This window comes from Coccinella septempunctata, chromosome 5 (assembly GCF_907165205.1).
Source record: "Coccinella septempunctata chromosome 5, icCocSept1.1, whole genome shotgun sequence".
NCBI lineage: Eukaryota > Metazoa > Arthropoda > Insecta > Coleoptera > Coccinellidae > Coccinella > Coccinella septempunctata.
Window position 1 is genome coordinate 24,553,252 of NC_058193.1, and position 26,570 is coordinate 24,579,821.

Sequence of the window (26,570 nt, forward strand, 5' to 3'; positions counted from 1 at the left end):
CGCATCTTATCTTTCTTGCTCTCGAAAATTCTGTATAAGGCCACTTTCCTTTCGTGGAGAAATCACACTTTTGGCATGAATAATTTTTTTTCTGCGATATGGCGAAATCTTGATGCCGTCTGGCGAATTCCAAATTTGATTTCGTACCTTTTAAATATAACATGTGACCTTCGGTACGTTATTATGATACCTAGAAATTTGATAGAATTGGCTCAGGTCATTATTAAACATGGAAAACATTCAAAATAGAATCCGAAAAATGTTTTGAATGTACCTGTAATATTTTTCTCATGTCCTTCAAATCGAATAAAGAAAACGAGGAAAATTTTAAATATTTCAACATAATTTTTTTTTGAGAATATGAACTTTTTGTTTATTATTTTGTTTCTTGGTTTTCAAAGTGTACACCTCTATGTGGTAGACATCTATGCACTTTCGTGTGAACTTACAGTATGTTGTTGTTAACATCTCAATCAATCTAGGGTTTTGTCTCGCGAGCCTCATGAATATTAGCATATACTGTCGTGTTAAAATAAAATGTATAAATAATCGATCTGCTAATGGTTCTGTTCAGGGTTCCAGATTCGGATCACGAGCCTCTACGGCATGTTCGAAAATTACTGTGATCGAACCTTTATAACCACTTATTATACCACAGCTTATATCTAAAATCTTTCCCTATAAAAGCGATAATATCTGTTATTATTTTTTAATCACAAATTCCAATTTGTTCTTTCGCATTCACGGGTTTGTTGGCTTGTTAAATCATCCACTAGTTTCGGATGAAAATAATTTTTCGTCAACCTAAACAACAATGACATTTTACATATTGATTTCGACTAGTTTTGATGGCGAGTACTTTTCGTCCCCATACACTTTTCGTCCGCACTGTTCCTCGGTTAGTTACAGATGCGAGAATGGCGATATCAATTTCGAGAGCCAGGATTTCATGAAAACATAAGTGCCTGTGAAAATAACTGTCGATTGCACTTGTCAAATTAATTCTTTACGAAATCTGCTATATTTTATGAAGGAATTAAGAACGTGGTTTGAATATTAGTATTCAATTTAATCAAGAATGATATCGTCATGGATATGAGTAAGACTTTTACAGAGATGATAAATTTTTCCAATTATATTTACTTTTTCGGCAGCTGATGTATTTTTCTTTGGTTGCTGTTTGTTTCAAGTGCACTTGGGTATTTTTGTTTAATCTAGGCCTCAGCAGAGGTCTAGGTCCAGTGGTTTAACTAAAAGTAAACAATTTCGTGTATTCCGAAATAATTCTACAAGAATATTGACTAAGTGGGAAGATTCACTGGCTTGGTTCCTTCGGATTAATTGGATAATCTCTGCTTTTTATTAACGAAAGCGTTATGCTCTGAATCTCTCGTACATAGAATTCAAATTCAACCGAGTTTTCTACTTCTTGAAGCAGACTTCCTCTCGGTGAAACTATTGTCCGTCAAATGGATTTTTCGAGAAGTTGTAGGTAAATAGAACTTTTATTGTACACGTTCAAGGTTTGACGTTTCGAAATAACCGCTTATCGTTGCGATAAAAAATTATCTGCCTCGTGCCGCAGAATCTTATTGATTCTGAATCTCACGAATCCTATTGAATCGACTGTATCCTTGCTTGGCATGATTTTCATAATAATTGATGCATCATTGTGGCACAACAAAGTCGTGAATTTTAGAAAAATGCCGCATCCATTGTTCCTTTGAGGTTCTCGTTGGATTTCTGTATAATTTTGTGGGAGATTGAGGAGTTATAGGTTCTTTCAAGCAACCTACGGAAATCGCCTATTTTTGACAAAATGATGGTCTCACTTAAATTTATTTCACAGAAAGAAACACCATAATTTTTTGCTTATTCATTAAGTAATGTAAAGAGATACTTTTGAGAGTGCAAAACATACAATTTTGCAGAATAACTCGAATTTCTTTATTTCAAATACAAATCATCACCCTCTGCAACATAAATCCTAGAATAGAAATTTTAGTAAGAGATATCATTCTTTCACATTACAACAGAGAAGAATATCAATAATACTGAACACTTAATGAAATACTTATCTCTCAATTGGTCCAATGCATGAAATTACTTATTGCAATGATTATATTTGAAGATTGTCTTGATAGAAGTCATAGAATACTCCAATCTGTAATTCTCGAGCATTTTAGTAAATAATCTCCTATACATTTATCAGTTACAAATTCGATAAGTTGTGAATATTGTGAAAATGTTAAGATAATGAGATATTTTGTATTTCGTATGAATTGAAATATCGTTTTTCTTCGAAAACAGATTTCTTTTTATATTATGTAGATAGTAGGTATTAGGGAATCGTAGCATCTTTATGTGATAAATAAGCCAAAAACGTGATGAAAAATATAAAGGTTTAAGTGGATGTCGATGGTTTAGTATCGGAACTGACAAACATGAATTTTCTTGTCCTGCATTCTGATTGAAATCTCCTTCAAAATTATCATTGAGAATTTATCTGCATTACACTATCTTCTGTAAACATTTGAGGCCTTGAAAGATGTCAATCGAGACTGTGTTTGTTTGAATTACGGATAGATAAGTCGTGAATTTCGTTTTCTACATAATTTATTTTTCACTTCACCCATATTTTGGATCTCTACAGTTTGATCTCGTGTAGTAGAATTCGGATGATGGCAAAGTATAAATAAGTCGAGATGTCTTATCTCCCCGCTTATTTTTATACAGTGTGCATCTTCCGCCAGTTACTATGATTCCATCATAGTTAAAACGATATCGCTTATCTTCAATCTTTGAACTTGGTCCAAGATTATTCAGTTTGCATGGGGGAGCTGAGTCAGATAAATTCGTACGTTGGATCGGTGTACCGTGCAGAATAAATATTATTCATTGCTTTCAAATTAGCCCGAGATAAAATCGATATCTAGATAAATACGTTGAATTAATAAAAAACCAACGGCAATTACTCAGTCGAGATAGAATGAATGATCTTTCCACGAAATCCATCACCGTTTCAAGTGGATCTCGATGTTATCGCTAAAAAGTTACCCATTTTTACGTGGAATTAGACTATCTTTCAGAATTAGCTACGAAGCGGTTCTGAGATTTTTTCATTCATGTGCTTCTCCATTTACTTATTTATACCGTTTCCGGATTTATCAGAAAAAGAACCCTAAGTATGTACCACATATGTATACAGGGTGAGTCTTTGACTCCTAAAAATATTTTAACAGCAGATTCTTGAGGTCAAAAGAAACAGTTTTTCCCTTTACCATTTTTTCTGAATCGGCTCGTTTTAAAAGATACAGGATTTTTAAAAACCATGAAAAATTTTCATTTTTAGTTCTATCACACAAACCCAACAGTTGAAATTCAGTTGGACGCTTTCTAATGAAAGCTTGGACGCTTTCTAAAGAATATTTGAACGTTTTATAAAATAAAAGTATTCTTCATCTTTTCTCCTAAAATCCGCCGTTTTCGAGTAAATTGATGTTCAAAAATTAAAAAGTATCTGGGAAATTTGAAAAATTCGGTACTTCGGCTGAATACAACTCTGTTTAAAAGATCCTCAGATGTGTAGTGAGTGTCGCAGATTCAGCTAGTTATTCTGAAGGGAATCTTGTTTTTCCAGGGGTGGCACAGATCATTATGAAACCTTTAAATGGTCATATCTTTTTATGAGGGCCAAATCGGAAAAAATGGTATAGGAAAAAAGTGTTTTTTTGACCCCAAGAATCTACTGTTAAAATATTTGTACGAGTCAAAGACCCACCCTGTATAAGAAAGAACAAATTGTGCAAATGGACGCACTTCGCGTTTATAAGGGCAGGACCATCGTAAAATAAAACGTTTTTAGCAAAGAAGAAGGCGTGAGAAATCTCAAAAAAACGATTAATATGACTCTTTGAAAAGGAAGTATTTTCGAACATTCCAACCTCTTTCATATTGGTGAGAAAATTAGAGAGCATTATCATTTTTAAACAATTGGCTGGAGCTGAAAAGTTTCCTAGGAACCTCTACTTCTTTTTTACCTTTCTATGGGCTCAATCAATTTGCACATAGTTTTTCCTGAAATAAATGGAGTAGCATAACAGCTTTCGTTTGTAGGATTTTCCATTCCACCAGACCTACAAAAATATGCTGAATGGCCTCTCATACTTTTCTGCAAACTGCAGTAATTTCATTCCCCATTTTTTTTAGTGATCTTTTCGATTGGTGTCCTGTAGTGATTCCAAACGAGCTGTTTTTCAGCTTTCCTGTTAAGCAGCTCTCGGAGTGTTTCAGTAGATCATATTTTTCTTGTCATTATCAATACATATATCAAAATAATTAACATCCAAGTTAAAAAAACGATGACTGAAAGGCATAGACCTATTTGCACATGCCATACTGCTTCCTGTAACAGCTGTGCTGTTCTGCTCCTCGAAGACATCCCGAGAGTAACGAAAAGGATGTGAGCATCCACAATAGGACCTCCTGTTCCATAGGACACAAACAGTCCTCGACAAAGCCCCCGTTTTCAACGAAATAAGTAACAATTTCGAATTGAACGACACTTGTATATAACTCGCCTTGAAATACGATCCGTTTTGTTTTCAACGAAATAAAAGTTGGTAAGTTGATAGCGCTATATGTTAGACCGACGTGATCATAAAAATGTCCACGAGGCGAGGGAATATCGCCCTTATGTCATGCGCCCATCCTATAAATAAACGAATGCATGGTACCAATGGTCCCAACTCGGAATACACTGGTATAACGAGTGACTCGCTCGTAGGACTAAGCCTCTTTTCGAAATAATTGGCATAAAAAGAACCTATGCTTATATTGTGGCGCAAGTATTCCGACAATGTGTTTAATGTCGCATGCCTTGTTATTTTCCTGAATGGGTTACTTTATTTCAAGAGGTTCGGCTTGAGTAACGAGACGTGGTCCGCCTATTATGTTTTTCGAGACAAAACGCCCGTGGGCTCACCAAAAAGCGGCAATTTGTTGGTACTGTGATCGTTCCTTGGTAATTCTATTCACTCAGGCAGTTCTTCTGTCCTGAGTAGTCTCAATCATTTTTAATAGACCTCACTTTCTTCAGAATGAAAGACAAATGAAATAATACTATCAATTTTATAGAAAAAGGTATGCATTCGATACAGAAAAAAGCTCAAAAATTTACATGTCTGTTTGTCTCGTGCTCTATCACTGGTTAAGATCACAGTTTCATGTATGAACCCTATAACTAGGCGTCTAGATCTTCCCTGAATTCGATTATTCCTTTTTCCTTTGTTACAAAACAAAGAGCACTTCGATTTCGGCCAAAATTAGGTGTATCGACGTCTCGGACAGTTGAGTATGGTTTCACATAGGTGCTTATTTAGCAATCAAATGTTTTGTTTTCATTTGTTTCCACACACATACACGATATGGTAGCACGATCAGATGAGATCTTATCTGGGACTTCCTTCCTGCACTCTATGAGCTCGCATTATTAAAAATCTATTATTATAAGCGTATTATTGGCAATAAAGAAACCGACTATAACTGGGCCACATTTGCATTATTCATTTAATAGCTTTTGTTGGAAATAATCAAGCATTGTGTAATTAACGAGAATGTCTTTATAATACGTAGCTACAGTTGAATTTCTCACTGTTGGATTTGTTTTAACGCAACTAGGTTGAAGAGGCTTATTTGCTAATCTACTGTTCATGACTTGGTAAATTGATAGTCATGAAATCACTCGACTGTTTGATGAATCAAGAATTATATTGTTTTTTTCACCTTAGCTGATTTCTTCAGATGAAGGGGGATAAGACTTCCATCCGCCGTTAACCGTTTTATGTTTGATGTTTCCATTAATTTCCATGAATGCTCCTATATAGAGCATCCCAAGGAAGGGCAAAAGATTGAAAGGAACCCATAGAAAATGTTATATTTCAACTATTTTACTTGTCCATTATTGATAGCCTTATATTTTTGAGAATTTGATTTGGAAGCTAAGGGACAGAGTGTTTCAAAATCACGACCTCAATCTGAAGACCAAGACAGCTGTTTACAAAGCAGTGGTCCTCCCAATGCTTCTTCACGGAAGCGAAAGCTGGACGTCCCATATTTAACAGCTTTAACAAACGCAACAACGTCATCTAAGACGAATAATGCACATCAGATGGTTCCACAAAGTTTCAAATGCAGAGAAGTCTTGCAGCGCTCGAGTTGTATAACAATTGAGACTCAAGTATCGACGGTCCGACTCAGATCGAGCGGCCACATTCTGAGGATGCAAGACACAAGACTTCCCAAAAAAGCTCTGTATGGCGAACTCACAGAGGGAGCTCGAAAACCAGGAGGCCATCATAAGCGGTTTAAGGATAATAAGGATATACTGCATCAATTCCTAAAATCAGTTAATGCCAATCATAACTGGGAACAACTAGCTTTAGACAGATCACAGTGGAGGTCTTTGGTCCACAGTTATAATGGAGACTAGAAGAATACAGCGGCGGCCAGATCTGGTTGGTGACTATCCATGCCCGGAGTGTGCAAAGATCTGTAGGTGACCGTTGGATCTCTTCAGTCACAGGAGGGCACCCAGTCGCAAGTAGCCCTAAGAAATTATTAGTTTGATTGCACCGAAAGTTTTGTTTTTGAGTCTTTTAGTAGATTCATTCTCGATAACGGAATAAAGCAATGATGATGATGATGGTATCTATCCATCTATTTGTTACGCACGCATAGGTACATCTATGTGTGGAAGACGAAGAACTTCTGGTTAAGTACTTCAATTCCAATGGGCAGTGGATTGTTCCAAACGTCTTCAGATTTCTTTCTGATGAGCGGATCTCAATATAACCATATGATTTGAAGTATTGTTCGGATCGCTGAAGATATAGCGGTTTAATGTCGGCTATCAATTAAATTCGAGATAAATAACCCCTGGAACCTGAGTGTCTAGCATGGTCCGTCCAATCTGAATGCAGAATGGGGCCCTACATCTTCTGGCAGGCAGCAACATGTGCTTCCAATCATATACTACACTGGCCTGAGCGCGAACAGCAAAGCTCTCTTGTTCGTGCTTAGCGCAGCGTCATAAAGTGCATTTTCTCAATTGACATGCGATATAATATAGCGTGATAGTCTGTGTAGCATATACTTAACTAAATACATATATTATTGGTAGGAATGGTAACGGCTGAAGTCGCTTTTTGTTGGCTGTAACTTGTGTTTCGCGTTCACGCTGTTCTCCGTGGAACTTTGATCGATCCTGAATGGTGTTTCTGCAAGAAGGCGTATCAAACAGAAAGGAATTTATCACTACACGCCTGCATTTAATCCATGTCTATTTCAATTCCACTATACCACTCAAATGTTCAACTCTCGTTTTTCGCAAGGAAGAAAATTCTGATTTTTCATGGTCAAGATGGTGTAAAGTTCATTGTTTTCGATTTTCCTTAAAACTTTTTAGTGCTTATCCCTCCTAACATTTAAGGCACCAGGAATTGGGAAGGTGCTTCTGAATGAGAAGGTACACTATGTACTATTTGTCACAAACAATTTTTTGAAACAATTTTTCGTCATAATTGATACAAATAACTTTACAGGGGTCATTTGAATTCAACAGAATTATTATTTTTCATTTACTACATTTTTCTGTTTCAACTACCAGAGTCTGTATGTCAGTTGGGTTGGACTAATACAAATATTCTGGTTCAAGGTCTGTGCTGTTTTAAGGAAAAAAAATGTAGTTTAGGAGATACACAGAGAGTTTCTGTGATCGTAGATTTGTTTATATTTGCGTATGGTAATCGTCAAAAATATGAATTTTCCCAAGCTCTATTTTATTAACAAAGAATATAATTTCGCCAACTTCTCGAAAGAAATAGATAGAACATGTTTAGCTTGGGTACACAAAAAAAAAAGAAATTTGCTTATTTTCATGTTAGATATAATAATAATATAATAATAATATAATGTTTATTCATCTATAAACATGGTTTACGTTACAGAGATCATACCAGATATAGTATAATCTGTGTGTAACTATTAATTATAACTTAATTTAATTCTACAATATATAATTTCAAACATAAATAAATCTTTCCTAACATTCACTTCACTGTGAAGGCCCTCCTGGCTCTTATTCAAAAGTCCAAACCGGGTTTTACGTTGCTCAAATTGGTGAAATTATCCTGTCATAATCGGTGAGTAGTTTGTCCTAATCGGTGAGTATATTTGTCCTAATCGGTGAGAATGTTTCGTCATAATCGGTGAGTATTTGGTATTATAGTTGGATGTTCTGATGTATTTTGTTTCATTCATTGAATTTATTAATTAAATCATTTGCTTCTCTTATGTTCAACTGAACTAGCCATTCCCTGGTTGTCCTCTTAAATTTCTTATAATTTCTAATTTTTTTCAACTGAATTGGGATCACTGCATATACTTTAGAAACAAGGAATTGAGCTGATCTCTGTCCTATTCGCTTAAAACATTTTGAGGTATAGTAGGTTCTATCTTTATTTCTTGTTTCGTATTCATAATCTACGTTATTTAATGGTATCTTTCCCTTGAACACGCTTACGGCCATTTTTAGAATGAATAATTTCCTGATGTTGAGTATTTTGTATATAGATATCTATTGTAAGTTTCTGGGACAGAATTATGCTTATGTTTGTAAGAAGGTATTAATTTCGCCGATATCACGAGAATCACAAATCAAACATACAATGACTACTTAAAGTTACGAAAAATTCACTACTAGCATCAATGCAAAAGGCCTACTTATTATTTTTTGTTAATTTTTCTAAATCATCACCCCAAAACAAAAAAAAGTTTTTCTGCTAATATATGTCAAATGTCAGAAGAAACACTTTTTTCTCTATAACCATTTCTTCCGAATCGGCTCGGTTTGAAAGATACAGGCTGTTGAAAACTCACAAACGTTTTTATCGAATGAAATTAATTTCGGAATAGATATAGATTTTCAATTATTTTATTAATCTTTTCCGAACACAAGACATCACCTACGTCTTCCTGTTTTCTCATTATGATCATTACGTATATACCACAAAAATACCAAAAGTTCAAAGAACCCAAATCTTGAAACAAAGTTGGACGCTTCCTAATAAATACTTGAACGATAAATTAATGTATTCCTCATACTTTCTCGTATAGTGCGCCGTTTTAGAGTAATTTGAGGTTAAAAATTAAAAAGTACCTAATTTTGAAAAATTGGGTACTCTGGCTGAATACAACTCTGTTCAAAAAATCCACAGATGTGTAGTGCCACAGATTAACCTAGTTATTCTGAGATTAACCTAGTTATTCTGAAGGTAATTTTGTTTTTCCAGGGTTGCCACAGTTCGTTATGAGAACTCAAAATGGCTATATCTTTTTATCAGGGCCGAATCGGAGAAAATGGTATAGGAAAAAAATGTTTCTTATGATATCAAGAATCTGTTGTATATAGGAAAGATGTGACGTTGTATTGTTCCGTTAAGGAGTATAAGAGAAATTTAAGCGTTAATTTTGCCATCAATGTTCTTAATTTTCCTCAGCATTCATTCCGAACTCTGCTAATGGATGAGAAATTTCACAGCCCCCTTCCTCATCAAGCCACCAGGACCCCGAGGTCCCGTTAAAAAATTCAGACATCTGCGTGCAGAAGGACCCTCTCTCATTCGCCAAATTCACCACAGCGGGACATCCTAGTCACTGTATGTGTGTCTGCACGTCCAACTGTTTGTGTTGTTCGTTTGCATTGGGGTTGAGGGCTCGAATTTAACCCCTCACCTGGCGGCCGGCAGCCATCTTGCCGGGCGTCCACAATGGCTGCCACCGTCGCCGGCTAGATTATCGCGTGATGGGATCTACAGATAGCATTAAGATTAGCGGGGATTCTAACGGACTTCCGCAGATGGCTACCAAAGGGTTTGACAGCTTGGCCCATTGTTCCTGCGTGGATTTCCTGACGTGTGTGGGAATCGGAATGAGTTTATTGGGATAAGTGATTGCGTCCAATCGCGTCTGGAACAATTCTGGACGAGATTTATCGTGATTAATTTCCGTAATGGGGCGAATCGTTGCTTTTGAGGCCGGACGAGGTTATATAAAGCTGTTTGGGGGGTGGGTTATGTGACTTCATGCGTAGAGCGTGTTCCATGCTGCCATGCATATTGTTCATAATTTTTATGTCGGATCTCCTAGATACGCCAATTGGTAACCACATGCAGATAACTCTACTGACAAAACAGACACAATTATTTGTTGCGCACCAGTTTTATCAATGCAATTAGCATATATATCTACTAACGAATTATATTGGCAAAACATGGCAAGGTTTCTCACTATTTTCAAATGTGAGCTGAGAAAATATCGCTTGAAAATTAGGTTCTATACATTGCCTGAGCAACGATTCAACAATTATTCCTTCTTGTTGAGTTTTCTGTGTTTGATGTTGTTCTGACCATGAAGTTTGATACACCAGTGAGCAGTGGCTCTATTAACCACAATGATTTATGAACGTTTGATGAATCATCTGTGAAAAATGGCCCATGAAGTGATAGATAATCCAATTGTTGTGGACAGAAGATTTCACCCACCCTCAGCATTCTATTCGAAAAGTACACAAAACTTTGTTTTTGGAATTATAAAAACTTACAGAGAGTCGTCATCATCTTATTTTTTGTTGTATTTATGTAAATCCACCTGAATGGAGTCACAGCGAGTGCATCTCGTAAGAGAAGACAAGGGAGGCTAAACTCCTCATACAGCTGAGCATAAAAATTTATAATGTAGGTACAAGTTTGGCAAAATTCGTTGTCTACTGAGGGGATCTCGAGAACTATAGCAGCTAGAAGAAAACGGATGGCATATTCTAGTCTAGCTCTTTTTTCCTGAATAATCGAAACCTGAAAACAGAATCGGCTCATCATTTCCAGATTTTGTGTTCAATAATTACTGAAATTCTTCGTTTGTTTCTACTCGTACTCGAAAATAATTACTTATAAAGACATTCTACAGGCACTTTTTTATTAGTAAACAGGGATCGCTACTTTTTAAATGTAATTTTTGAAACCATTATAAATAAAATTTGCAGTAATATAAAAAAACTTTCACTTATAGTTTATTTTCATTTATTAGAATAATAATGAATAATGATAATGATAAATTCAAATTCAAGAAATTTGTGACTTTGTTGTCAAGGAATAGGGCTGGATCGGAAAATATAATGAATAAATACCTACAGCAAATTGAACATTGTGAAACTATTGTACAGGGTGGGCAAAATTGGTGATACTTGAACTACAACTTTTTAACCCAACGAGATAGAGGAAAATGAATGTACAATTGATATCGTCCTTTTTTGAGAAACTAATAATGCCATCAACTACTTGCCTTTATCTTCTTTTGTTTTTGTTATATTTATAGTTATAAGCCAAATTTTAAATTTGGGGGATTTCCACTTTGATCATTATCTCCGGTTCTGTTTGTGCTAGGATGTTGAAATGAAGACATTATAGAGACACTCTCTTGATAGCAATCCAGTGGCGTACCATGATTTTCTCCTACAGGTTTATTTGCTGAGCTATAACATAAAGTTCTGTTTTTTCTTATGGAAACAATAGTTAGAGTCTTTCTCAGTCATTTTAATCTACTGTTTTCATAAGAAAAAATACATCTTTATATTATGGCTCAGCAAATATACCTACCTGTTGGAAAAAATCATAGTACGCCACTGGATTGCTATCAAAAAAGTGTCATTTTAACATCCTAGCTTGAACAGAAACGGAGATAATGACCAAAGTTGAAATTTTAATTTTGACCTATAACTCGAAAACAAAAGAAGATAAAGTAATGCAGTTGATGCCATTATTAGTTTCTCGAAAAAGGATTACCGTAATGTGCCATGCATTTTCTTCTAGATCTTTGGTTTGAAAAAGTTGTAATTCAGGTATCACCAATTTTGCGCACACTGTACATTGGATATTGAGAAATAATATCCCCAGTTTGTTGAAATATGTTTTGAAAACTCGGTGAAATATCAATTTTTATTGTATTGAAAATATATAATTGATTGACTGGGAATAGGCACCTACTCGAATTATTTGTTAATTAAAATTTTAGGTTCCCTGGTTAGTGACCATGAGCCGCCACTGAGTCACATCAATGTTTAACATTTCTTATAGTTTTATCTAAGATATTATCTCAACAGTGTCTTCTTGTTCCAGCATCCCGTATGTCGTCAGGCCAGATGTGCCGGCCCCATTTCCACACCCCCCTGCACCCTTGGCTGTCAGACTCGAAACCTCTGGCACATTCAGGACCCTGGGTGCCGTTCGGTGGAGGAGATCCCGACAAATCCCAGAGCCCCAGCTCTGCGCCCTCCCAGCACCACAACCTCTTCGCGTTCCCTCCAACACCACCGAAAGACAGCACGCCGGATTCGGTGGCGCCCTCTGCCGGTTCGGAGTACCAGAGCGCGGTGGCAGCCGCCATGGGGGCCTTCATGCACGAGAACCCTCAGAGCTGCGCCTTGGACATGAAGCCCTCGTCTGGTTCCAGTTCGAACAAGCAGCGTGAAGGTAGTGACTATGAAGGGGGCTCCTCCGGCATGTTCAATGGTAACTTTGAAAGTTCGTATGGGTCTGCGTATGGCCACGGTATTCACGGGGCAACGTATTCGCCACAGAACAAACCACATTTGACTGCCCAAGGCGCCCAGTCACCTAATAAACCTAGAAACAAGTCGAGAACCAGCGCCGGTAAGATTTGACTCGGCAATTGAACCTACTAACAAAATGGCGGAACAGGTGAAGGCTGGTCAAACGCAGGGACCATAAACCAACGGTTTGGCTCATTTCGGCGATTTTGCCTTCCATGCGTGCAGGTGAACACGCTGTTCACGGATATTACTGCAGGTCTGCAAAATTGTCCAATGTACGGAGATAGGGAATGAGCCATATCGTTGCTCTATAGTCCTTGGGTCAAACGGGCAGTTCTAACGCAGTTATTATTGACGAAAAATAACTTCGGAATCATGTTCAGCCCGCTATGTTTTCATCCAGACTTCTGATGCAAGGATGAAGAGGCATAGTGAGAAAGTTTTGAATTTTTGAGGTACTCTTGGCATTTTTTTAATACCAAGATATGACCCCCACTAGATACCATTTATCAATTGAAATTATTGGAAGAAAAGAAGTCTCACACGGTTCTAAACAATTCGAAATGGTTTCACATCCATTCGCATTATCTACAGCTTGAAATTTTATATTTGTTCAAGGAAATCCATGTGGCTAAATGGTTTTCATTCAATTCGAATTGCGCTGAACATCATTCTGAACTTTTCTCGTTAAGAGTTTCTCTGTTGAATCACCCTATTTGACTAGTCTTATTTGGTTGGGAATGAACATTCAAGATATCCAGAGAATTCCTAATCTATCATTATTAATTATTTTCTACTCAATAAAAGTGAAAACCACACAAAAGAGATCTGAAACCAGTTCGTTCCCAACTCTCCAATCGCGCTGAAGCTAATGCAGAACAAACTTTTTATTTTGAAATTCTTTCACATTTTAGTTTACCTTTCCTTTTTCTTTTTCGTGCATTGAACTCTATATCCATTGATTTCTCAATTCTTTCCTCCACCTTGGAGTAAGGTTATGCCGAGTTCAGTGCAGGATTTGAATCTTTTTCTATATTTTGAGTTTTATAATCCGGTTTGTGTTCTTTTCTGTTTCGTTATTCTTCAATTTACCATTTAGTTCCTTTTATTTTGAGTTTTCAGCAAGCTTTCCACGACACCTTTTCCTCATTGGTTTATCGGTGTACTCGCACTCACTTTTCGAAAATTTTCCGATTTTGTCCTTCACAGATTTCTCCATGTTGCACTCACAAGCAGCGGTATGTTGCAACGTTAATTTTTCCCGACTGCAACATCCGTTCTACGGTCTTTTATCACGTGACGTCGACAATTAGTAAGTTGCACAGTATCCGCCATTTTATAGCGGTGATGCGTGAAGAAAACTAATTAAAAATTGCAGCGAAACCAAAAGTGACTGCGTAATGAGTGATGAGGATGAAATATCTTCTTTTGTTTCGTGAAGTGTCGACCTTCATGGAAATTCTTTCGTGGGAACAGAAGATCGAGGGGTGCCACGATGATGTTGCTAATTAAAGATGTCATTGCTGTTTCTCTATTGTTCGGTGTGGAGAAGAGACCCGCATACTTTGATGTTTCGGTTTTGGATTTTTAACTCGGCTCTGGAGTGCTCTACGACGAAGTACGTGATCGTGCCGGTTGAATATAAATACGCGTGGAAACTTCTGTGGAGGATTTGCGACACTTGTACAGACTGTTCGTCCTCCAATATCTTCTGTTAGTCTTCGGATGAGAGATTTAGATCATCCTTCGTAACTTCCAGCAATTATCAATCGAATTCTTGAAGAATAATTGACGCAAGCCTTGAAAGACCAGACGCAGCTTGATATCTGATGGTCACAAAAGTTCATCAATAATATCTTTATACTAGTGTCAATCGTGAAAAAAATGAATATATCCTAGAATGGCAGGCATGTGAACTGAAGAAATACCCACGTTCTTGAACAATTCGAGTTCAGAAAAATCAAATGCAATCCCATCTTGGAATGAAAGCAAACCCAAACCTGCCCAAATTTCACGGATGTGTGCCAGGACATCCAGGTGCTGGGAATGCGCCCCACAAATCCACAAATAAGTAACATAATCCAGCCAATATCCGCAACATTGTGCGTTAAGCCTCTTACGCGTACCACTGTGTATACTCTAAATTCGGTCACAAATAAACCTGGAATTGCATATTGGGATTTGCGGTCCACGCCAAAGTGGTTTCCATTCAACCTCAAGTGCTTCCTTGACATTTTCACGCCTGATTAAACTCCGACAAAAAGCCGTGGTTCTGTCTATCGAAAAATTAAAATCTTCTATTCGAAAACGGCATCGAATAGGCCGAATTCAATGCGATTAGGCGTAGAAAGTTTGCTTTTCGAATACGCTCCCGTTTCGAGGGGAAATGTTGTGGAAAATTGATCGAATGAGTGAATAAGGAAAGATGTTTCGAATTGTTGGAAGAGGGGCTAAAATCGATACCAAACTTGGTCAATTTTATGTGAGTTCTGGTGTTGTTAACTACCCTCACACCGGAAATCAGAGAAGTGAGGGTCGATGATGTCGAATCGAAACATTCCTAAACGATTCTTTCGTTTATTTGGATGTTTCAGTGATATGCGTCACATACTTTCATTGTTAAATTGATATATGGTGAATTTTAGTTATATCTTGATGTAATTAAACGAGGTGAATCAGAATAACATCGTATGCTCACAAACGCACTTTTAAAAACTTCAAGTTTATTCATTTTTCGAAATTTTATCGGTAGTTATTCTCCTTTTTTGGAAATATTTCGAATATCAGTGAATGTGGATTATCCATGTCTGGTTTAGCAGCAATATACGCCTTATGGGCCTTGAAAAACATACACAATGAGCGTGATCTTTTTAAGTGTAGTTTCGATAAATTCCTTCTTAGAAGTTCGATAATTTTTTGAAACTCTGAATGAAGAAAAGCGACAGAATACCAAGTGTGTCTGTTTCATTCTAAAATACCTTTTATATGAAACTTGCCACCAAGAGACGACTCATTTTGTCAAATATATTGTCATGAACACATCAGCTTATACAGGTCTTTTAGGCCCGGTTTCACAATCATTGGTAACCAGTGGTGGTTTATTAACCACTACCTTTGAGTTAACCCAAGGTTTAAAAAGATGCTCGTTTCACAACAAAAAAACGAGTGATGGTTTTTTGACCATCGGTTTAAATTTTTTTCTGAAGGTTGGTAATGTTTTTCGTGTACGATAGATCTACTTTTGGGTTATTCATTACTGACATTTCGTATTTCTGTGGAACAAGAACTTAAGAATATAGAAATTGTTATGAGTGTGACAGAAAACGAATAAAACTTATGAGCACCGTACGAATGTTTGATGTTCTGTGCTGATATGAGTTTCATAATTGCCTAAGTTATAAATGCAAAACTCAATTTTGTTTGAATTTTTCAATAAAGTAATAATTTCTATTGGTCAAGCACAGTTGCACTGTTTTTTCTTATTTCGCACAAGAAAAAACGAACGCTTCAGCTTCACTCAAATCAAAATCAACAATTCTACAAAAGCCTATTTTTATTGATTATTTGAGTTTGAATTGAGATGCTTTGATCTATTTCAAAAATTCAAATTTCACCACTTTAATTCAACATATTTGCATAATAACTATTCATAAGATTCAGTCTAGTTCTTCTAGTTTTATTATTTGACAATAATTCTTGATCCCCTATAGGGGGCACAGCAACATTTTGATATGAATTCATTGCTTCTTCTTCTCCTCATGAAGTAGGTTGTCCTTCATTTTCATTACAAGATATGTTATGTAAAAAAACTGTGCACTTAATCATCATCATTGCATCTATACTTTTAAAATTCTCATTGAAGGAGCTGAGATTCTTCGCTTCCAACTGCCTTCCTTTCCACTGTGTTTCTGAATCTACAGAAGAAATCCAGGTCGACATATTACTCAAAATAATTCCTCCTAGCTCCAAATCTTCTGGGCCTCACTGTTTCCTCATCACTACTATGAGTATTCATCATAATCGTCCACGATAATCGTAAATAATAACTAATAAACACCCAATAAATGTGAAACGCTTCCTAACCAGTATTCCCGAAGAAATGCTGACTTGTCTCTGACAGAACTCAAAATATGTTATCTATGCAGAAAAGCATACGCAAAGAAACTTCTATGTCCAGGCAACTCATAGTTAACTCATGAAATTTTCGGGGTTAAGTCAACCACAAGTTTACTTTAGGTCAAACAATAAACCACACTTTGTGAAACAGAATTTTTGATTTAACCACTGGTCACTACATAACTTTGGGTTAACCATATATTGTGAAACTGGGCCTTAGAGTCATAATGAGAAAATTTGAAGACTTGGGTGATATCTTGTGTTCGAGAAATATTCATCCAATAAATAAAAAACTATATTCCGAAATACATTCACAGAACTAAAAAATAACATTTCTCTATGGTTTTCAACAGCCTGTATCTTTCAAACCGAGCTGACGCGGAAAAAATGGTAAAGGAAAAAAGTGTTTCTTTCGACCTCAAGAATCAACTGTTAAAATATTTATACTAGTCAAAGACTCACTCTCTAGATTTTTCTGATTGCTGACGAAAGTATTGTTGAAAGAACAACCTGATGATAATATCTATACCGAAAAAAATATGCGACATCCTCAACCTAAAATTACAGAGATTTGGCAAAATGAGACATGTTCCTACAGGAAATAACGCGAAAAGAAATATGAACTCGAAACCACTTTGAATTTATACAACTTTTGATGATTTTTGAAATATGAACTGAAGAAAACCATCCTCATGTCTTATGATTACATCAGAATGTGGATTCACAACACGATAATATAATGAGAGATTGTTCAAGTAACGCAATTTTGATAAAATATTCATCCCAAAACTTTTTCGAAAGCTCCTTCTGGTTTTGAAGGAACAAGGTGGGGCGATGATAATTCTTCGAACGATAAATTAGGAACTAAACAGCGAAAAGTTGTATTTTTCTAATCATCGCTCCGGCAAGGATATAGCTTCTGTTCATCCGAGAACAGTTAAGTTGTAGAAGACCTATAAATTGTTCCTCCACATTTAATATTAATTGATGACATCCTGGCGGAAGGTGGTGTTTACAAATGCAAATCAATATATGAGGCAGACTATTCTAGTAGTTGGTAGTTTAGCAGTTGATTAATAACGCTGTTGCCTTGTTATTATCGGAAGGAGATCATTCGTACACATTCCAACCAGCCAAGAAGTCCTTTAGTCACGTTATAGGCAGACATTACAGTTCTACTACCGATAGAATTCCCAAGAATGGCTTAGTACATGCTTATTTGCCAAAATGCTTCCTCATATTCGAAATTAAACATTCCGATTGAAAACAAATGTTAATTTCATCCCACATAAACTATCAGAACATTATCGCCATCAGTGTTCTAGTTTCGTATGATTGTTATTCAGAAACACAAAATTCCAGATAACAAACAAATTAGTCAAAGATACCCCAATCAAAATAAAAACATCGAACCTTTTTATCTGATCGAAAGGTCAGGTGCTAAATTAATTTCCGATTGTCATCGAGAAAAGTATCACTCCAGATTTCAGATAACTTAATTTCCCAAGAAAGTATCTTTTTTTTATTTATGGAATGAATCCGATTCATAAAATTTCATTGTGTGAGTTGAAGATGCGTTTGTCAAAGGTTGATTTGTTTCGTATCAGGTGGGCACTTCAGATTTTATATTTCCCAATTTCGAAATCTTGATAAAGCTTGCAACATTTGTTGTAAAGAGTCCCTCAGATGAAACACTTTAAATATATTGTGTCATCGTATCGTATTCTTTGTAACTGCAGCTATTTGTGCATTATATGAACTACTAACAGATGCAGAAGAAAATTGATTGAATGCAGTACAAAAATGTAGTGACAAGAAGATCTTTCACAATGATTTCTTAAATAAGAACAAGTAGTAACAGAGTTGATTTTGATATTTTTTAATGAGGAATGAGTTGTTAAATTTTGTTTGTTAATTACAATTAAAATGAGTCAGGTCGCGTAAAATCCGAATTGAAAATGTAAAATGGAGTGGTAGCATTTAAATCTTCAGATTAGGAAACCTAAAAGTGATCAAAAATCAGAGAACAATTCTGATGTAAACTCCCAAGTTGATTGAATCAAGCTATTTCGCTACTGACAAACCTATCTCCAAATACGCACCTGGTCGTTTTTATCTGGACCATTTTAAAACAGCGAGAAACCGCAGAATAAAATACCACTTCCGCAACAATCGATGTAATCTTCTCATGAAGATTAATAGATATAATATTTTGTCGAGATAAAACAATGTTGGATTGAGTAATCCGTTCGAAACTTACACGAATAACATCAAAGGTTAAGGTTATACCTCCAGAGAATGTTGGATACCGGATTCACAAGTCGAACCTTGACTCGAGGAGGATTCATGTGAAGAGGAGTTAACAAAGAGTTCAATTTCATTTTGACGCTATGTCATCATGGGGCCAAACGCCGAATTTTTTTAGCAACATCATCTGGCATTCATCCTAACTTTTCCTTCCATAATTCTCGAATATTCACCGAAGATTTGAGGCTGTAGAGTCAGAGAATTTCTGCTGGAAGTATCGATCTCATATCCTTTCAGTTGCATCTCCTTGAACTGGGAGTTCACTCTGTTACAATGGCAAATTGAATAAATGCGATTGCTTATTTTCGTAGGATCGAAATTCAATATTCTTCGAAGAGAGAGATCCTTCGAATACCGGGGACAGACGGAGTACCCTCTGGTGAATGTATTGCACGAAGCTTTTGTACTTATGTAGTGTAGAACGTCTTGTTATATCAACTTTCTCGAAAAAGTGCAGCTTTCAAATCAAAAACATACCTACCACAAGACCACGTATATAGAGTTTAATGTTCATTAGCGGTAGCGTAATTTTTATTATCTGCATCATAATCCTGGCTTTTCAGCTTCGAAATCTCAAGGCCTAAATACATTATGAAATTGTTCATTTGTGGACCGAATCACTTCGGCAAATATAGAGTCTTCTGGTATTAATTTTGATAACTTCTAACCACAGAAATTCGGATGAGAGTTCGTCTTGATTTGAAATGGAGTCATCAATAATTGCAATAAGGATAATAGGAAATAGGACAACAAAACGTGACATCAGATGGTCATTACTACATAATTTGCTGTATTTAAATACGAGGAACATAATCCTGAAAATAATTTCAAACTTTGTTGTATATAGAAGTTATGATGCAGATGTAATAAAAATATCGTGGTACATGTGTATAAGTACTTACAACGTTGAGAGCAGTGCCCTATACGACCTTTATTAAAGGCTTAGTTATATACTTCTATCACAATGAAGTATTTCAGATTTGCAATTATGTGATTCGATTGAGAAGCTTAAGAAACGAGTAATGAGAAACTGTTCTGCTATCTGGTATTTCAGTATGTAGTCTCCTATTGGTGATCAACAAACTGAAGCAATATCTATATCCTTTATTTTCTAGAAACTATTCTGCTCAAAACTCATAGAACTCAATAGTTTTGGCTCCTCAATATTTTTTTATTCCAAAAGCCCTTTTTTATTTTGCATCAATGTGCAACATCACTTTTAGAAACTTGTCAATCATTTCGAGTTTGTTTCCATATTATATTCCTATATGTGTGTAAATAATGATTGTCGCAATAATATGTAAGTGCAATAGTGAAGTAGAAAGTGTGTTTTTTGTGGTTGTAATATATTTTGTGATCTCGAAAACACTCCTATCCAATACAATATACGTACATACGTTTTTACGTACACCTTCTCAATTGAACATACATATTGCAAACAACTGAAAAACTATACCATCACTATTTTTGCGTACGAAAAACTATTCAACCTTCTTGAGGCTGCGTGGGAAATAAATTGAAGCCATTAACTTCAACTGGACTTCCATTACAAATTCTACCATCTTGTTGGGATAACTTCGAAGTAATTAAAATCTCTTTTTCAATTTACCAGTTAAATTAAGCATTGATACGAATAAGACCACACACGATTATAAAGCTCCATTTGTTAAATTACTCGCAGTTAGAATGTGACAGAGTTTATTTAGATTAACATTTATTAGTAGAAAAGCATGCTCTTGTTTGGTTTGATGGTTTGAGAATTGAAGGGTATTTGTGTACCGGAATAGGTACTGTTGCCTTTTAAGGCTCATTCCGAGAGACTATAAGTTGGGAATGTCACTGGACGCTGACATTGCTGAGTGTAAGGTCCTCGAAAAATAATGGTAAATTTCAAGGAAACCTTCATAGTTATTAGATACTTCGTTATTGCATTCACTCTTATCAAGAGTCATGGGTAGATATTTGTTTGTATTCTGTCGTCAAGAGAATGAACAAAGCTATGACTTATTTCATTGTTCAAAATTTAATGAAAATTCTTTCTGTCATAATAAAGGGTATAAAAATGAGAATTCTCTTCACGATTATCTAAATTATAGATTTGGTTCTAATCGTTTTCGCGTGTAGCGTCCAAATGACAATAATCAACCTAATTGCCAGCAATTCGATTTAACTCCTTCAATTCTTGCCCGCCAGCCAGCCCAGTTGTACATAAGCATGATTTTGATCGATGTGTATTTAGAGGTAGCCAGTGTATTCGACCAGTTTGATTAATGAATTTTTTCATCAATACCTGAATTTTGTTTCTGTTCAGAGGGACGAGAGTGCGTGAACTGTGGGGCAACTAGTACGCCGCTGTGGAGAAGGGACGGCACTGGACATTACCTGTGCAACGCCTGTGGACTGTACTACAAAATGAATGGACAAAATAGACCACTAATCAAACCAAAGAGAAGACTGGTGAGTGAAGCTAATTTTTTTTGTTGATCAAGTTCGAAATTCATTTCGAATCAGTTCAGAATCAATATCAGTCAGTATCCAAGGTGCATAATCAGTTGCGAACTGGTTCAGGACTGCATTTTTGATGAGAGAAGTGGGACATCTGCCAGTCTGCTAATTTAGTAGATCTTTTACCTGAAACAACAATTATTTGAAGGGCGTGTGCTACGCTCTGCTATCATTGTCCACGGTAGATCCATTACGAAATTCCAAATTCAGATTAACCGGACGCTAAGAATGAAATATTGAAAACGGAAGGAGCAGTGCGTGGGCGTTGCGCCACCCAAATTATATTGGTGTGCTCTTAACCGTGCACAACAAGTGAAATTGAAAAATATGGTAATTTATTTTCGGTCATCCAGGCATGGTTTTTTTCAACGCCGTAGATTGAATAATGTTTTCTACGCTTTTGAATAATAACGTTCTTTGTTGCGTTTCTATGGGCTTCTTTGGTGTATTATTGTGGGATTTTATCTGAATCTGCGATGTTTATCAACGTATTCTGGGCACAATGGCGGGGAACGTTCCTGCTGAAGAGTGATGTGTTGATGAATCAGGACCGTATTGGGAATTATTCGCTCGTTTGGTCTTTCCAGTTTTGGGGTGAGACTGAAATTTTTCATCATCGTCGACTGCCAATGACGAAAATTTTCGAAATATAATTCGAAATTCTTCATTATTCATATTATATTGAGTAATCGTTCATTTACTCCTAGTTCCTAAATTCTTAAAAAAAATTCCTGAGGAAATGCAAAATAGCAATTCGGTAAAAATTTTTATATCCATGTTGTCTATGGTTCAATAAAAACTAAAAAATTGATATAAACTTCGGAATTGGGCATCAAGAGTATTTATTGGACCATATACATTTTTTTTTAATATTTTCGGAATGGTCAATCGATTTGGAATTGAAATAGGTATATGAATATAATGGAAGTTTAAATAAAATCAATTTCATTCAGACCTACCTCGAGAAAATTCAATCTATGTTGTCTATGGTTCAAGAAATATCAATACAAAAAATATCAATAAATGTCAACATGGATTAAACTTCAAAATTTGACATTGAGTCAATATTCAACGGCATTTACAGTGGATAAATTTTCTCAGTATAATATTGAATGAAATTGTTTGAAAAGATTAAAAACTTCTATTATTAATGTATATTCGAATTAAAAATTTTCGAAGAAAATATTGAAAAAAAATTGCTCTAGAAATTCAGCCGTTTTAGGAAAAACCGGAAGTGAATATGAAAAAGAAAATTTCAGAAATTGCTTCCATACCATTTCAATTGTAAAAACATTGAATTCACAAAATTAATTTTTTTTTAAGACTCTTTATTTATTTATTTATTAGTGAAAGGAAGACAAACATGATAAATCTCATAAAAAGTATTCACAAGTAAAGTACAACTTTTGAATTGATAACCTAAACCATAATATTATATTACATTTTTAAATTTTTGAAGAGAAAAAAAAACAATTGAAAATCACGACATAAGACCTCTTCTAAGTGTTCTTTTAATTTTAATAATACCATCAGGCATCTTCATGCATATATTCGATATTTTTTCTGATGAAATATTTCAATAGAAAAAAATTGAAAAATTGAAAATATCATATTGTTGGTTCACTTTTAATTTTGCTTCATAAGTTAGTCACAAAAACCAGTGAGCCGCTTAAGTGAAACACACTGTACTTTATTTTCAATAGAAGCATGTGTGCCCTCGTTTTAATGGACACTTCTACTATAAGCAATATAAAGTCATGCTCAAAAAGTTCGTTAAATCGAAATTTCATGAAGAAGTTCGGTGTGGAATCTGCCCGTGAATATCCATTCGTCAAATACGGTCCTGCGCTGGTTATCGCGAGATCTAGTACTCTCGAAATACGTTTTTAAAATTAACTACCACGGCTGACGGTCGCAAGCGAGTGCGGTGGTAGGATAGGAAGGCTAGCTCTCTCAATGGTTCCCTTCATAGGCTAATGAGTTCTGGACTATTACCAATGTACACTCATCCCATTTGTTAGCCGAGTTAGTGACAATGAATAAATGCCTCGGCGGCCAGCTCTCTTCACCGGAGTCCTAAATTGGTGTTTCACTGCCACCGCGTTTGGATGCTGTTTCCCAGAACCGTATATTAAATAGGAGCGAGGGTATACCCGATTATTCATTTTCACAGTTATAAAGTACCGACGCCCATTGATTTTTCGATTGCCAGTTCCATATAAAGTTAATTACATATTGTGGCGTTTGCTGACTCCCCAAGATGAATGTTTGAATTTTAAAAGGGAAATATCTCACCTTCTTCGATAGCTATTCCGATTAACTCCAACGTTTTGAGTTGACTAATAACATAATGGGATATTATCTTCTGGTTCAAGTATCTCAGAAGGGTATACTGGAATTGTTCGAGGTTTATATCCAAGAGTTCACATTGAATTGTGCTTAGAAATGTATGGGGAGTCCGGGAGATTTGAAACCCTTTTCATTCTGAAGCCATTTATGTTGTATCTGTTAATGGTTGCAACTCATTTTTTTGCGTGAAGATATCATGTCCAAATAGATAACGATAGATAATGGTGAAGTGATGGTGAGATTAACTATTTGAGGATAGTAATTCTTTTTTAGAAACCGAAAATTGGCTCATATCTCCCTAACCCATGGGAGAGTTGAACAGGGGGCGAGAGAGACTTGACCATAACTTTGTTTATCAGGAAAAACATTGAAATAAAACAATTTCCAATGACCAACAGTTGTCTATGTCTAGGTTTTCATCATCAGATGTATCAGCGCATGAAATACATATTTTTTATTCCAGACTCTGGAATAAAATGTTTTACACTTTTTTGAACCTTTGTATATTTTTTATATTTATTTCTATTATTCAATTTTCTTTTTTGTAGCTCACTATTATCTAAACTCAGTGCGGGGAACTTGGGCAACTGATTATGTCTCCCGACCATAGCATGAGTCAAGTCTCCCTCACCCCCTTTTAGTCTATTCAACAGGTGTTTCCTTTAAACTTTTACAACTATTATCAAAGAGACTCATCATTTGTAAAACAATATTAATCAATGAAAGCAATAAAACTAAATAACACCACGCACCTATTAAACTTTATAGACAGTATAACGAACAAAAATTATTCAATTTCTTATTTCCAAACAACAAAATCACGTTCAACCCTCTCACTCCCGAACTGTTGTGATGGCAGCCAAAATGGAGCCGCCACTAGTTGTGCCTTGTTACCATTGAACTCTAAAAGCACTTCTTCTCGAACTTTAGAGTTCAATGCTTGTTACGAGTATGTCTCAAGCTATTTACGATACCGGTAGCGCGAAATTTGAATTGAAATATTTGAGGTGGTTCAAGTCTCCTACCTGAGCAAGTCTCCCGGACTCCCCCTACCCAAATTTTTGGAATCATCACATAAGATTATTTTCTGAAAAGTAATCATAATAAAAATTGTATGAAATTTTTTATACACGTGAGTTATAAATGTTTATTCTTCGAAGAAATAAACCTACTCACCCTTCAGTCTCGTGGGTTAAATTTTGTTTTAATGAATGAGCCTTCATTTAACTCACTTGTTGTATAAATAATTATTATTCTTATTGGCTTTTAATGTTTGTTATTGAATCTTTCACCGCAAATGTTTTGATGGCTCCAATTCACGTTTTTTCCCTCTTCACTTTCAACATTTCACCTGTTAATGAAAGTGGCAACTTTTCCGAAGTCACATATGGTCCTCATCAATAATTTATCGATTCCCCGGCTCAATAAATCACGATTTGAGGATGCTGTCCGCCCCCTCGATGAAATATAGACGAATTTTCGCACCCCCAGTAATAAATGAGACGACAGGTGCTTTTCATTACGCAAACATAAACGTACCATCTTATTATCGGGTTAAATATTCAAATCGTAAGTAGCACCTTTCATTGGTTCGTTATTGATGGGACAGCGTCGATGGTTTGCGCCTACGGTCTATAGCTCCGCGTAAATCTGCTACGGCCTTTCTGACTCCGCAGTCGATTTATTTGCCACTGACAATTTAGCAGTAAATGTGCCGGGGGAAGGAAGATAGGACGAAAGGACAGGGGCGGGGCCGTGAGAAAAGACCGGAGGCGGGTGTACCGGATTCTATGATTTTCCGACGCAAAGTTGATCCTTCTTCGTCTTCTCACGCACAGGGATGGCCAGAAGGCTCCCATCTATCGGAAATGTTGATTTCTCAAAGGTACAGTTGACATCATTATTTCTCACAAACCCAATTTTACTTATAGACATATTTTATAAAAATTCTTTGCAAAATTTCAAGGAAGAGATAAGTTGACTAATTTCGAGCATAAGAAGAATAAAAATGGATGAAAATGATGGGAAAGAATTTTTATGTGGGTCCGCATTTAGTGCATATTTTGAACTCCATGCAATGATTCGAAATGTAAGTGATTTTACTAATGGAATTTGCTTTTATACCGTTAATAACATTTTTGCACAGTGTGTGCAAACTTGATATTTAGCAAATACCGTTAGTCAAACTTTAGCACATTGATTGCATGTTTTGAACTCATTACAGTGATTCTAAATATAGGTATATAGGTAACTTTATTTATGGAATTTGCTATGATAGCAAATACCGTGTTAGTAAAAGTTTTGCACAATGAGTGCATATTTTGAACTCACTTCAGTGATTCTAAATATAGGTAACTTTACTAATGGAATTTGCTATGATAGCAAATACCGTGTTAGTAAAAGTTTTGCACAATGAGTACATGTTTTGAATTCACTATACAGTGATTCCAAATACAGTAAAATCCTGTTATAACGACATTGGGGGGACCGTGAATATTAAGTCGTTATATCCGATGGTCGTTATATCCAAAAATATGTATAAAGAACTCAGAAATAGGATTCATCTATGTATTTTATATTGAGATCGTTATAACTGCGTACATAACGAATACAAAATACAACTAGGTAT

The 26,570-nt window shown here is 35.8% G+C and overlaps 1 protein-coding gene across 4 annotated transcripts in view; it reads left to right on the forward strand.

Annotated features, from left to right (window-relative positions):
- The window catches only part of LOC123312742 (GATA-binding factor C), a 114,223-nt gene that overhangs the window by 40,069 nt on the left and 47,584 nt on the right, over positions 1-26,570 (forward strand). For 3 of the 4 annotated variants that reach the window (XM_044897206.1, XM_044897207.1, XM_044897208.1), the window contains 2 exons: positions 12,231-12,764; positions 21,399-21,544. In XM_044897206.1, the coding sequence (XP_044753141.1) occupies positions 12,231-12,764; positions 21,399-21,544 (680 nt within the window). The remainder of the gene's footprint in view (positions 1-12,230; positions 12,765-21,398; positions 21,545-26,570) is intronic. The other variant, XM_044897209.1, reaches the window with a different exon arrangement.